This window comes from Mobula birostris, chromosome 15 (genome assembly GCF_030028105.1).
Source record: "Mobula birostris isolate sMobBir1 chromosome 15, sMobBir1.hap1, whole genome shotgun sequence".
NCBI classification, from domain to species: Eukaryota; Metazoa; Chordata; class Chondrichthyes; order Myliobatiformes; family Myliobatidae; genus Mobula; species Mobula birostris.
In genome coordinates this window covers 6,261,035-6,276,156 of record NC_092384.1, presented here as the reverse complement: position 1 = coordinate 6,276,156, position 15,122 = coordinate 6,261,035, and the positions used below count along the sequence as shown (strand labels likewise).

Below are 15,122 nucleotides of genomic sequence, written 5' to 3'. Positions count from 1 at the left end.
GGACAGGCGATACCCCAGCAGAGGGATAAAAGGAACAGGTTCGCTAAGACACGACAGACACCATGAGATAACGAGACCCTGGAAGTGCAGTGTGCCCCCACAAGTTGGTGGGAGTTTGGAGGTCTGGTCGCGGACCGACCATAGATGCACAGGGTGGAAAGGTACGATCGGCGGGAACCTGGTGTGTGTCCGCCCTTGCCTGGGTGCCGGGTTCACCGCAGAAGAACGATCGTATCCGGAATGGAGGGGTCACAGTCGGTGACCTCAGAAGACATTAAAAGGGTTCGCCTGAAAGCTAACTGCGAAGAACAAAGGTCTGTCTGAATCAGATTTGCATATTATCTCTCTCTCTCCAACGGCACAACAGTGATTACTGCGAACTGTACTCAACTGGACTGAACTCTGCGTCACTTGAGACTGATCATTTTACCCCTAGACTGCGATAGAGCTTGATTGATTCCTATTATCCTAGTTCTGTGTGCATGTGTGTTTTATCATTGCTAACCTGTTGCATTTATATCCTTACGATTAGAGTACTGTGTTACTTAATTCTTTAATAAAACTTTCTTAGTTCCAGTAATCCAGACTCCAACTAAGTGGCAACCCAGTTACGGGGTACGTAACAGTATACAGTACCTATATAAGATCTCCTGTCATTCTTCTATGCTCCAAGGTACATGTTCGGCACAGCTTTGTGGGCTGAAGGGCCTGTATTGTGCTGTAGGTTTTCTATGTTGTATGTATAAAGTCCTAACCTACTCAATCTTTCCTTGTGTCTCAGGACCTCAAGTCCTGGCAACATCCTTGTACACCAAGGTTCCCCCTCTGTTCCTCAGTACTTCCTAGATCTAACTTATTAACCATATTCTATTCTTGCTAAAGTACATCACCTCACACTTTCATCTGGCACTGCTCTGCCCCGCCCCATCTTACAGACCAATCAACAGCACTCCAGAACCAAGCCCACCCTCCTCACTATTAACACCATTGCCTCCTGTCACTTACTAATTGTTCCTCCTCCAGTCAAAATATTTTATTCAAATTCAAACCACATACATGCCACCATATACAACCAAGATTAATTTTCTCACAGGCATTCACAGGAAAGTGAAGAAATACAATAGAATTTATGAAAAGCTATAAATAACAAAGACTGACACCTGTGTGCAAAAGAAAACTAATCCAGCCAGTACTAAAACAAGGTAAATAATTAACACTGAGACCATGAGTTGTGGTGTCACTGAAATGGAGTCTGTAGGTTGTGAAGTTAGCTCAACAGTGAGGGGAGTGAGTTATCCACACCGGTTCAGGAGACGGTAGATTGTTGGGTAATGACTGTTCCTGAGCCTGATGGGTGGAAACTGAGGCTCCTGTCCTGTACCCTCTGCCCAATGGCGGCAGTGAGGGGAGAACATGGCATGGATGGTGCAGGTCTTTGAAGGTAGCTGCTGTTCTCTTGTGACAGCATTCCTTGTAAATGTGCTGAGTGCTGGGGAGGGCTTTGTCTGCGATGGATTGGACCGTATCACCACTTTCTGTAGGCTTTTCCGTCCCTGGGCCTTGGTATTTCCATACCAGGCTGTGACGAAACAAGTCAGGTTATGCTCCATTGTTCAAGTCCACCCATACAAATTCACATCCAAGTCAGCAAAGTATGTGACAAACAGTAAAAGTCCCTGCAGCCGTCCCTGTGGTTTGACACAGGTCACAAACACAAGCCTCCACCTTCTGCTGCCTATTGCCACTGACCTCTGGATCCAATTGGTCAACTTGGCTTCAATCTCACAGACTTGAACGTTGTACAGCACTCTCCCACATGAAACCTTACTGGAGCCCATGGCACGGCCTCATTAATACACATTGTTACCTCTTTGAAAAATGTATTGAAACTTGGCCTGAACAAAGCCCTGTTGACTGAACTCCAGACCTCCAAATCTCCCACATTGTGGCCCTTGCAACTTAGTCTTTGTGTGGTGTATTCCTCTGTAACGGCAATGCAACTGTATATCCTGCACTCTTTTAGTTCCTTTGCACTAACTCAATGTCAGAAATACTCGAGAAGATCTCCTGAAGGCACTTTAAAAATTCCACCCACTCTGCACCCTTCAAACAAACACAATCCCAGTTAATATTGGGGGTGGGGTTGAATTGTATTACCAGTAACCTATTACACTTACATCACCTTCTCCATATCTTTCTTATGCTGACTACAAGGTGCTCAGCTTTATAATCCCAGCTACATTCTCAACTTCTACCCAATGGATCTTACTTTATAGTCATAGTCATACTTTATTGATCCCGGGGGAAATTGGTTTTCATTACAGTTGCACCATAAATAATAAATAGTAATATAACCATAAATAGTTAAATAGTAATAAGTAAATTATGCCTGGAAATTATGAAATAAGTCCAGGACCAGCCTATTGGCTCAGGGTGTCTGACCCTCCAAGGGAGGAGTTGTAAAGTTTGATGGCCACAGGCAGGAATGACTTCCTATGACGCTCTGTGCTGCATCTCGGTGGAATGAGTCTCTGGCTGAATGTACTCCTGTGCCCACCCAGTACATTATGTAGTGGATGGGAGACATTGTCCAAGATGGCATGCAACTTAGACAGCATCCTCTTTTCAGACACCACCGTCAGAGAGTCCAGTTCCATCCCCACAACATCACTGGCCTTATGAATGAGTTTGTTGACTCTGTTGGTGTCTGCTACCCTCAGCCTGCTGCCCCAGCACACAACAGCAAACATGATCGCACTGGCCACCACAGACTCGAAGAATGTCCTCAGCATCGTCCGACAGATGTTAGAGGACCTCAGTCTCCTCAGGAAATAGAGACGGCTTATGACCGGCCTGTCATTTAGACATCTCTGTTAACATCTACATAGACTGGCTCAGGAGCACTGCTCCCAATGTCACCCCCTCAAAACATGTTAGCATCTTCAATGGTTAGAGATGACCTTCCTTTACCAGACTAGCCATTCTTGATTGCTCTGTGTCCTACTAAATGAAGGTTCACTTTCCTTTAGAAAAGATTCCGATAAACTCTCCACAGCCAAAGCTGAACAAACTGTCCTGTAGCCTCTTGGTTTACCCATCCCTTTTTAGACAAAAGTGCACCAAAGTCCAAGTCTGTGCAACCTGCTCCCTTGTTAATTCTAACAGCCTGGAAAGACTTTATCAGGGACTATGATTTATCCACTTTTTAATATGATAAGCCCCTCAATAATTCTTCCTTTACTACATTTGAACCATTCAATATTCACACAGTATCAGCACCATGATCCTCTTTTGTGAAGACGGAAGTCCCAGTGAGCTTATTTATGACCCCCCCACCCCACCCCTCCAGGTTTCCTTTTGAAGACAAATTGCCCCACTTCCATTAATTACCACAGGACCCTAAGATACAAGACAGAATTAGGCCTATCGAGTCCACTCCTCTGAACCTTTTTCTCCTGCCTTCTCCTCGTAACCTTTCATGCCCTGAGTTATCATGAATCTATCAACCTTCATCTCAAGTACACCTGAAGACTTGGCCTTTACAGTTGCCTGTGGCAACGAACTGCACAGAGTCACCACCCTCTCACTAAAGTCCCTGCTCATGTCTGTTCTAAATGGATGTCCCTCTAATCTGAGGTTGTGTCCTCTGATCCTAGATTCCCCTAATATAGGAAACATCCTCTCTATGTCCACTGTAACTAGAGCTTTCAACATTTGATACACTTCAATGAGATCCCCCCCGCTCATTCTTCCAAATTCCAGTGAGTACCGGCCCAGAGCCATCAAATGCTCTTCATACGATAAGCCTTTCATTCCCAGAATTATTTTTGTGAACCTCATGCTCTTTTTCTATTTTCCCAACAACCTTTGAATCTCTTGAATTTATTTCCCTGTAGTTCTCTTTGCTTTTCTTAATTTTATTCTGGTGCTTTCCTTATGCATCCATGGTTTCTGCTTGTTAACTCTTTGTCTCGTGTCAACATCTTGAGCCAGAACCCTCTGCACCTCGGAGGTACAGGAGGGTGCAGAAGCTGGAACTAGGAGCATCACACAAAAAGCTGGAGGAACTCAGCAGGCCAGGCAGCACCTGTGGAGTGAAATGGACGGTAGACGTTTCGGGTAGGATCCTCACCTGAAGAATAGACAGGAGACAGCCAGTAGAAAGAGGTGGCAGAATTGGTCTTTTCTATTGTCAAATTGAGGCTAAATGCAGAGTAGAGAAACTGCACCTCCTATTCCGGCTGGGAAGTTTACAACCTGGTGAATAAACACTACACTATACACTGCCTGGTAACTGCTCCCTTCATCCCTTCTCTTTCCCCTCCTGATCTATCTAGTCGTCGTCTCTTTCTCCAGCTGGACATCAGCCACACACTCCTCCCACTGGTTCCTCTGGCAGCTCAGTCCATGCACCCACCATGTACAAGATAAGAGTTATAGATCGCGTGGGTAGCCAGAGACTCTTCCCCAGGGTGGAAATAGTTAATAAGTGTGCATAATTTTAAGTTGATGGGAGTAAAGTGTAGGGGGAATGACAGAGGCTAGTCTTTTTATACTGCGAGTGGTTAGTGCGCAAAACGTCCTGCCGGGGGTGTTGGTAGAGTCAGATACATTGGGGACACGTTAGATAGGCTCATGGACGATAGAAATATGGAGTGCAGTGTGGAGGGAAGGTTGATCTTACTGTAGATTAAAAGGTCAATACAACATTGTGGCCTTACTGTGCTGTAATGTTCTATGTTCGAACTTCCCCTAGATTTGACCCTCACCTACACACAAGGGACAGCTAACCCACAGACCCGTATGTCTCTGGGTCGTGGAAGGAGAGCAGAGCACCTGGGAGGCCCATGTGGTCTCAGGGAGAGAACACTCAGTAAATACGATTCAAGGGGTTCCTCACCTTTGGGATACAGAGGTTGTCGGTACTGCTCCCAGGGAGGGTCAGTTAACCCACATCTCTGGTAGAGGGGTTGCTGGCTTGTCAGGGTCAGTGGTCTCACCATTGAGGTGGATGTGCAGTTTGTACAGGAGGATAGAGAGAAAGGATGAACGGCTGATGAATAATTAGTGGGGTATGTTAATCTTGCCCATTGCAAACTGATGGGAGGACCCGGTTAGAAAAGGAACCCATGACGAAGGCGTGTTAGCGACTCTGGTGACCGTTTCGTAGTTTATTGGCCATGATAGAGATTCACCATCTCCCTCGGCAAATGGGAGTCTTGACTCCATCACTGGGAGAGCAGTCCGTGTGAATTGAAATTAACATCAGCTCGATGACAATCAACACAGGCAGGCCACAGCCACTGCTCTACCCTCTCTGCACCTATGACTGCACGGCGAGGCACAGCCCACGTGCCATTCATGAATTTGCCGTTGACACGACTGCTGTTGGCAGAACCTCAGATAGTGATGCAGAGGCGAATGGGACAGAGATCGTTCAGCTGGTTGAGCGGTGTCATAACAACAACCTTGCACCAAGGACCGGCGAGGGAAGTGAGACACACACCAGTCCTAATGCAGCTGTCAGGATGATCAGCTTCAACTCCCTGGGAGTCACTCTCTCAGCAGATCTACCCTGGGCTCAACACGTTGATGCAACACACACCAGCAGGAGTCTGAGGAGACAGGGCAACTTTCTACAGATGTACGGTGGACAGCGTTCTGACGTCTCATAGCCAGGGGTGCAAGCTCCAATGCACAGGACTGTAACAGGTTGCAGACTGTTGTGGAACTGGACTGTTCCATCACAGACACGTCCCCCCCCCCCCCCAGTGTCACAGACACGTCCGTCCCCACCATCACAGACACGTCACTCCCCGGTGTCACAGACACGTCCGTCCCCACCGTCACAGACATGTCACTCCCCACCGTCACAGACACGTCACCCCCCCCAATGTCACAGACACGTCACTCCCCAGTGTCACAGACACGTCCGTCCCCATCGTCACAGACATGTCACTCCCCACCATCACAGACACGTCCCCCCACCGTCACAGACACATCTCCCCACCGTCACAGACACGTCCCTCCCCCCCCAGTGTCACAGACATGTCACTCCCCACCATCACAGACACGTCCCTCCCCGGTGTCACAGACACGTCACTCCCCACCGTCACAGACACGTCCGTCCCCACCGTCAAGACACGTCACTCCCCAATGTCACAGACACGTCACTCCCAGTGTCATAGACACGTCCTTCCCCACTGTCACAGACACGTCACTCCCCACCGTCACAGACACGTCACCCTCCAATGTCACAGACACGTCACTCCAGTGTCATAGACACGTCCTTCCCCACTGTCACAGACACGTCACACCCTGGTGTCACAGACACGTCACCCTCCAATGTCACAGACACGTCACTCCCCACTGTCACAGACACGTCCGTCCCCATCGTCACAGAAATGTCACTCCCCAGTGTCAGACACGTCCCCCCACCGTCCAGACACATCTTCCCACCGTCACAGACACGTCCCTCCCCCCAGTGTCACAGACACGTCTCCCCGCTGTCACAGACACGTCCCTCCCCAGTGTCACAGACACGTCCGTCCCCATCGTCACAGACATGTCACTCCCCACCATCACAGACACGTCCCCCCACCAGTGTCACAGACACGTCACTCCCCACCGTCACAGACACATCTCCCCACCGTCACAGACACGTCCCTCCACCCCCAGTGTCACAGACATGTCACTCCCCACCGTCACAGACACGTCCGTCCCTAACGTCACAGACACGTCCCTCCCCGGTGTCACAGACACGTCACTCCCCAACGTCACAGACACGTCCCTCCCCGGTGTCACAGACACGTCACTCCCCAACGTCACAGACACGTCCCTCCCCGGTGTCACAGACATGTCACTCCCCAACGTCACAGACACGTCCGTCCCCACCGTCAAGACACGTCACTCCCCAATGTCACAGACACGTCACTCCCCACCGTCACAGACACGTCACACCCTGGTGTCACAGACACGTCACTCCCCAGTGTCACAGACACGTCCGTCCCCATCGTCACAGAAATGTCACTCCCCAGTGTCAGACACGTCACTCCCCACCGTCACAGACACATCTCCCCACCGTCACAGACACATCTTCCCACCGTCACAGACACGTCCCTCCCCCCCAGTGTCACAGACACGTCTCCCCGCTGTCACAGACACGTCCCTCCCCAGTGTCACAGACATGTCACTCCCCACCGTCACAGACACATCTCCCCACCGTCACAGACACGTCCCTCCCCCCCCAGTGTCACAGACACGTCACTCCCCACCGTCACAGACACGTCCCTCCCCGGTGTCACAGACACGTCACTCCCCAACGTCACAGACACGTCCGTCCCTATCGTCACAGACACGTCACTCCCCACCGTCACAGACACGTCACCTCCCAATGTCACAGACACGTCACTCCCCACCGTCACAGACACGTCCCTCCCCGGTGTCACAGACACGTCACTCCCCACCGTCACAGACTCGTCCCTCCCCATCGTCACAGACACGTCACTCCCCGGTGTCACAGACTTGTCCCTCCCCATCGTCACAGACACGTCACTCCCCACCGTCACAGACACCGTCACAGACACGTCCCTCCCCGGTGTCACAGACACGTCACTCCCCGGTGTCACAGACACGTCACTCCCCAGTGTCACAGACACGTCCGTCCCCATTGTCACAGACACGTCACTCCCCACCGTCACAGACACGTCACCCCCGACTGTCACAGACACGTCTCTCCCCAGTATCAAGGACATCTTCAAGAGACAGTGGCTGAAGAAGGCGGTATCTACCTTTGAGGAATCTCACTCTCAGGGAATGGCCGCTTCTCGTTCCTACCATCAGAAAGGAGGTACAGGAGCCTGAAGACACACACTTGACATTTTAGGAACAGCTTACCTTCTGCCATCAGATTTCTTCATGCTCCGTGAACCCCTGAGCACAATTTTTGTGATTTTGCTCGCTTTTTGCATTATTTATTTATTTAATTTTATATTTCTTGTTGTAACTCAGTTTTTGTGTATTACACTGTCCTGCAGCCGCAGAACAACAAACTTCATGACAGATGTCAGTCATGATAAACCAGGTTCCGATTCAGATTCTCTTTAACTCTTGTTATATTGTACCTGACAGTAAATTTTTGTCTGCTCTGTAGTGCTGCCAGAAAACAACTTACTTAGAGATAATAAAGCAGATTCAGATGAGGAGATTTGGTGTGTTACTGAAGACTCTTGGGGATGAACAGAGAGGGGTGTGCTGACTGGTGTGGAGTTGCCCCTGCACAGGGTTGTAGTCTCAGCCAGTTCCATTGTAGACACATCTCTCCTCACCGTCAGTCCCGTCTACACAACCCACTGCCCCAAGAAGGTAACAGCTATCATCAAAAATCCCATGCCCTATTCTCACAGCTACGGTCAGTTAGGGGGTACAGAACCCTAACGTCCCACATCAGCACCATCAAGAATATCCACTTCCCTTCAACCATTTGATTCTTGAACTAACTGGCAAAACCCTCATCACTGCCTCTGTATAACAATAGACATAGACATAGACATACTTCATTGATCCCGAGGGAAACTGGGTTTTGTTACAGTTGCACCAACCAAGAATAGAGTATAAATATAGCAATATAAAAACATAAATAATTAAATAATAATATGTAAATTATGCCAGATGGAAATGTCTAGGACCAGCCTATTGGCTCAGGGTGTCTGACCCTCCAAGGGAGGAGTTGTAAAGTTTGATGGCCACAGGCAGGAATGACTTCTTATGACGCTCTGTGCTGCATTTCGGTGGAATGAGTCTCTGGCTGAATGTACTCCTGTGCCCACCCAGTACATTATGTAGTGGATGGGAGACATTGTCCAAGATGGCATGCAACTTGGACAGCATCCTCTTTTCAGACACCACCGTCAGAGAGTCCAGTTCCATCCCCACAACATCACTGGCCTTACAAATGAGTTTGTTGACCCCATTATCAGACAGCCACTATGCTAATCTGCACTGAAGAGAGTTCAGCTAAATTGAACATTCAGCATGGGCGGTAGGTGATGCAAGGAATTTGACAAAAGGCCAGAAGTAATGGCTTTGGTTTTCCAATTTACTGGAGTTTTGGCTTAACCTTGGCTTTTTGACTTCATACCAGAGAGGCTGAGAGGGATACTGTAAACAGTGTGGATGAGCTGGGTATTATTTGGCTACAGGTAGTGACATTACTAAGGTATGGGGGTGGGGGAAGTGGTGAGAGGATAGATGACGATTACTCTAGACACAGCAGAGAATCGGAACTAGAGGGTCACCGTCTCCATTGGGACCAGAGGGACAAAGTCACAGTGGGGCAGCACATTAAGTCAGGATGGGAGAAGAAATCACATGCCCTGACCCCACTTCCCTCGATTCCTTTAATACCTGCAGATCCGTGGACATCTGCCCTAAACGTGTTCAGGAACTGAGCCATCACAGAGTACAGATTTGACAGATTCGCCTCCCCGCGGTGAAGATAGATCTCCTCTCAATACCATTGATCCTGCTGAGTGATGTGGAGATATTATGCAGGAAAAATGACCCACATTAGCACCCCAGCAGGCTAAAAGACAAATAGGTTTTTAAATTAATTTCTGGCCTGTCACTCGCTGCTGACTGCAGTGCAGTGGACATCAGTCATTCTGTGCTTGTGATTGAAGGCTGTGAGCCTCGGTGACATTCTGCACTGTGCTTCCTCCAAGGTCAATGCAGCCCAGCCAGTCTGCCAGCTCACTACACGCCTCTGCCAACTGTGCGTAGCCGAGCCGATGCAGACACAACCTGCAAACACTTACCCTCAGATAAATCAGCTCCCCGACTGTAAACCCACTAATGCACAGGGCATGGTGTGGCCACGGAATACTGGCAGAAACCCCCCCTCTACCCCACCACCGGGGCCTGATTCCATCCCCACATCTCAGTGATGAGGTGGAGATGGAGGGGGGGGGGGGACCGGTCTCATGTTGAGTCACGCCCACGGATAAGGGGGGGGACAACCCTGCCGGGAGCCTCACTCCCACCAACGAGCAGAATCTGTCAGCTCACACCCCCTCCGAGAGCACAACCCTTCTGGAAGATCAGAGCAACCTGTAATCAGCGAGGAAAAGAGAGGAGATGAATTGTGTGACCTCTCTCCACCCCGGAGAACAGACACGGGACAGGCCACTGGTGCCTGTAATCCCCTTGTGGGTTCTGTGAGCATTCCACCCAAGACTACACGAGACCCCCTCGGGGAGCCATAAGCACGGTCTGGCACCAAATTCTTCAGGTCCAAACCATCTCCTTAGATGCTGGTTCATGTCTGACCCAAGGCAGAGAACAATGAGGACTCTTTAACTGTCACTGGTACCTGAGAACACTGGGCACTTCATATCCACTAACACATCCCACGTTTCGAGATCTTTATCATTATCAGAGGCTTAGATAGGGTAGAACTTTTCCCCAGGGTAGAAAAGTCAAAAACTAGAGGACATGCATTTAATGTGAGAGGAGGAAACGTCAGGGCGAAAGTCTGAAAGAGACTTACGAGCCATCGCAGAGAGAGAGAGGCAGAGAGAGAGACAGAGAGAGGGAGAGAGACAGAGAGGGAGAGGCAGAGAGAGGGAGAGAGACAGAGAGAGAGGGAGAGAGAGGGAGAGAGGGAGGGAGAGATGCCTGTATCCTGCTGTCCGTGGCTGCCTGTAACTGGCCCTCTTCATCACTGTCTCTCCACTCTCACTAATGCTCCGTCTGTAAACCTGCCCTGTCCCCACACTCCCCTGCTCTGAGGGGTGGTAAAGAGCAAAGAGGCCTTCCCTTGGGACCTATCCTCCTGTCCCCCATTCTCTGCACCTGGTGGGGCTCTGGGGTGAGGCAGCACAGCTGTTTCAGGGTACACCTTTGGGTGGTGTTGGGCAAGGCAGTGAGAGAGACTGAATTGGCTTTGGAGAGGGAAGTTGCCGACAGTCCAGCACCTCTCCTGGAATGGGGACCCTCTACAGGTGCCCACACACACAGACTTCGGGTGGATGGAACACAAAATGTTACATTCCCTTCTGCCTGTTTCCCCAGAAGTTTGAGGATGATGTTCCTCCTGCATTTTACCTGTGCAGTGCCCTCAGTAATTCCCTTCAGGGTCATGGTGGAGGGGTTGGTCACACCTGAGGACAGTGAGGCTGGTGGTGAAATGGGGAGGGCCCCTGACCTTCTCCATAGGAGTAGGGACCCTCCCATTTAATTACGGCTCCACTCTCCCTCACTAACCCTCCCTGTGGGTTTGAATTCCCCTCCTCCATCCCCCACTCCCGTCTGGTCTCCATCTCTCCCCACTCCCCTGTCTGGACTCCGTCTCTCCCCTCCCCCTCCATCCCCTTCACAGTCTGGTCTCTGTCTCTCCCCCTCCCCCATCTGGTCTCTGTCTCTCCCCCTCCTCCATCTGGTCTCTGTCTCTCCCCCTCCCCACTCCCCTGTCTGGTCTCCGTCTCTCCCCTCCCCCTCCAAGCCCTTCACAGTCTGGTCTCTCCCCCTCCCCCATCTGGTCTCTGTCTCTCCCCCTCCCCACTCCCCAGTCTGGTCTCCGTCTCTCCCCCTCCTCACTCCCCAGTCTGGTCTCCGTCTCTCCCCCTCCCCACTCCCCTGTCTGGTCTCCGTCTCTCCCCCTCCCCCTCCATCCCCTTCACAGTCTGGTCTCTGTCTTTCCCCCTGCCCCTCCCCCATCTTGTCTCTGTCTTTCCCCCCTCCCCAGTCGGGTCTTTGTCTCTCCTCTTCTCACTCCCCAGTCTGGTCTCTCCCCCTCCCCACTCCCCTGTTTGATCTCCATCTCTCCTCCTCCATCTCCCCACTCCCCTGTCTGGTCTCCATCTCTCCATCTCCCCTTCCTCTGTCTGATCTCTGTCTCTCCATCTCCCCTTCCCCTGTCTGATCTCTGTCTCTCCATCTCCCCTTCCCCTGTCTGGTCTCTGTTTCTTCTTCTCCCCACTCCCCTGTCTGGTCTCTCCCCCTCCCCACTCCCCTGTCTGGTCTCCATCTCTACCCCTCCCCAGTCTGGGCTCCGTCTCTCCTCCTTCCCACTCCCCAGTCTGGTCTCTGTCTCTCCCTCTCCATCCCCCACTCCCCAGTCTGATCTCTGTCTCTCCATCTCCCCTTCCCCTGTCTGGTCTCCATCTTGCCATCTCCCCCTCCCCTGTCTGATCTCTGTCTTCCATCTCCCCTTCCCCCGTCTGGTCTCTGTCTCTCCATCCCCCCCTCCCCTGTCTGATCTCTGCCTCCCATCTCCCCTTCTCCCGTCTGGTCTCTGTCTCTCCATTCCCCCACTCCCCTGTCGGGTCTCTGTCTCTCCATCCCCCCCTCCCCCGTCTGGTCTCTGTCTCTCCATCCCCCCACTCCCCTGTCGGGTCTCTGTCTCTCCATCCTCCCCTCCTCCGTCTGGTCTCTGTCTCTCCATCCCCCCACTCCCCTGTCGGATCTCTGTCTCTCCATCCCCCCTCCCCCGTCTGGTCTCTGTCTCTCCATCCCCCCACTCCCCTGTCGGGTCTCTGTCTCTCCATCCCCCCCTCCCCCGTCTGGTCTCTGTCTCTCCATCCCCCCACTCCCCTGTCGGGTCTCTGTCTCTCTATCCCCCCCTCCCCCGTCTGGTCTCTGTCTCTCCACCCCCCCTCCCCTGTCGGGTCTCTGTCTCGCATCTCCACGCTCGAGCTCCCTTTACCTTTTTCTCCTTTTTCCCTTTCCGCTCTCTGCCTGTCACCCTCTCGCCATCATCCCCCTACCTCCGATTCTTCCCCAGCCCCCCCCGAACAATTTCATTTGCCTCCATCCTATTTATCCCCCCCCCCGGTGATTTTTCCATCCGTTCCCGCTGATTTTCTTTTATATCCCGGGCTCACTCATGTTCCCTTCCCGTACTCCGCTCGCCTTCTCCTCACATGTCCTCGCCACCCCGTGGAGAGCGGCACAGCGCCCCCCCCCCATCACCCCGGGACAGTTCCCCTCCCCGCTCCGCTGCATCAATCCATCATCTTTGAAACAGCAGCTCCCCGTGCGAGATCCGCGGCTGTGGGAGAGCTGCCGGGCACAGCCGCCTCAGGACTTCGGCCCCCGGGGCACGGAGCGCGCCACATGCCGGGCCGGGGTACGGACAGTTCCAGTTACGGACTCCCCACGTCAGACCGCTCCCTGGGTTACGGACTCACCACGCACGCCCCTTTCCTCACTCGCTGTAGCTCCCTGATGAAATTCTCCAGCTCCTTGCCTTCGATGTAACCGTTCCCTGCGCACACAACGGGAGAGACGCCGCCGTTAGAACGAGTCCGAGACACGGAGACCGCGCGGGGCCAGGTCCCCTTCGCTCCCGGGCGGGCTGGGGGGTGGGGAACGTTGGGCAGGACGGCAGCGGGGAGAACGGCCGAAAATCAGGTACGGGTCGGCGGAGTGAGCAGCCACTTCTCCCCTGTTCTAGAGCGGGGGCTTCTCCAGGGACCCTATCCTCACCCTCATCCGCCTTACTTTTCATGAACTTATCTTTAATTAAACATTAGCAATTTGCCTATTTTGTCTAAAAAGTGCGCCTGTCTGCGAGCGACCCTTTCGCACAGGGCGAGAAGCCGGTGCCCGCCGCCCGGACGCAGAGCGCAGCGGCGTGCGCCCGGGGACCGAGTTCACACGCTGCCCACTGCGCCAAACCCACTGATCGCAACCCCCGCGGCCGCTCTGAACGGTATCAAAAGTGAACAGACATCCCTTCTTTAGGGCATTATTTCATACAACATTACCTATTGCAAAATAATACATTTTGCCTTTAAAAGATTTAAAAAGTCTCACCGTCTGCATCGTAATGTTTCCAGACTTCCAGGAACTGGGAGGCGGTGAGCTCGGCCAGGTTGAGGTAAGGCGGCAGTTGCTCCTCAGCCATGCCGTCGCGCCCGGACCCCGCTTTGAACTAACTGCCTTCTACCTGCGTCCGCGCTCAGCCCTTTTATCCCCTCGCCTCGCTGCCGCAGTTCGGCGGCCGGACTGCAGGGGTCGCCGCGCCCTGGGACTTGTCGGGCCGTACTCTCTCGCCGTCGGCTCCCCGGTGTGAGATGCGCTGGAGAAAGGTACCCAGCTGGACACACTGCCCCGTGTCCTTCTGCCACGACCTCCTCTCCAAGACAGATCAGTAAACTAACCGGCTCCCTAGTCACTTGGCCAGCAAGTTTGTACAAGACTCTGAAAGAGATGGTGTGCTGATTAGGGATCTCGATCAGCCGAGTAAGCAGGCCGAAGAATGGTGATTGAGTTTAATTCGGGTAAGTGCGAGATGTTGCTTTTCGGACCTTCCACGGTAAACGGTAAGCGGTATTGTAGAACAGGGAGACCGCGAATTCCGGCGCACCGTTCCCAGAAAGCAGTGACACAGGCAGAGTGCCACTCTTGACCTTCATTGCTCAGTGCTTTGAGTACAGAAGGTGAGATGTACAAGATGTGGGTGAGACAGGATTGTAACAGCTCGAAACGTCCACTGTCCATTCATTTCCATTGATGCTGCCCGACCGGCCGAGGTCCTCCAGCACTGGGTCCGCGTTGATTGGGAATATTATATTGAGTTTTAGTCTCTGGGCTCTAGGAACGATGCCATTAAGCTTAAAGAGTGCAGAGGATGGGACAAGATGGGACTGGAGAGGGGCTGAGCGGTTCGGGACCCTTCTCTTTGGAGCACAGGGGAATGAGCCGCGATCTTATCGAGACGTAGACATCACAAGGGCCGTAAGCAGGTTGAATGTGCAGTTTTTTTCCCAGGGTTGGGGAACTAGAGGACATACATTTAAGGTGAGAGGGGAAATATTTAATGGGAACCTGAGGGGCAACTTTTTCACCTGGGCGATGGACCTCTGGCAGATCGCCCTTTTCCCAGAGGAGGGAGAACGGGGAGGTAGAGATTGCGTCTGGCCCAGGCACCTTTGCCGGGCTGAGGGTGTACTGGATCGGGCACCGTGGATAGAAACAACTCACATGTCAGCGCGTCAAAGGTTATGGGCAGAAGGCAGAATCAGGTTGAGAGGGATAATGAATCAGCTGTCATCGAATGACAGAGCAGACTCGACGGGCTGAATGGCCTACTTATGCTCTCATGTCTTAAGGACAACCTC

At 52.2% G+C, this 15,122-nt stretch overlaps 1 protein-coding gene across 3 annotated transcripts in view; it reads right to left on the bottom strand.

Annotated features, from left to right (window-relative positions):
* Window positions 1-13,978, bottom strand: part of calb2a (calbindin 2a) — an 87,318-nt gene extending 73,340 nt beyond the window's left edge. The window contains exons 1-2 of one of the 3 annotated variants that reach the window (XM_072279261.1): window positions 13,816-13,978; window positions 13,188-13,264 (exon numbers count right to left, since the gene is read on the bottom strand). In XM_072279261.1, the coding sequence (XP_072135362.1) occupies window positions 13,188-13,264; window positions 13,816-13,906 (168 nt within the window). In that variant the 5' untranslated portion in view covers window positions 13,907-13,978. The remainder of the gene's footprint in view (window positions 1-13,187; window positions 13,265-13,815) is intronic. The other 2 variants (XM_072279259.1, XM_072279260.1) reach the window with 2 other exon arrangements.
* Window positions 13,979-15,122: the final 1,144 nt, after the last annotated feature.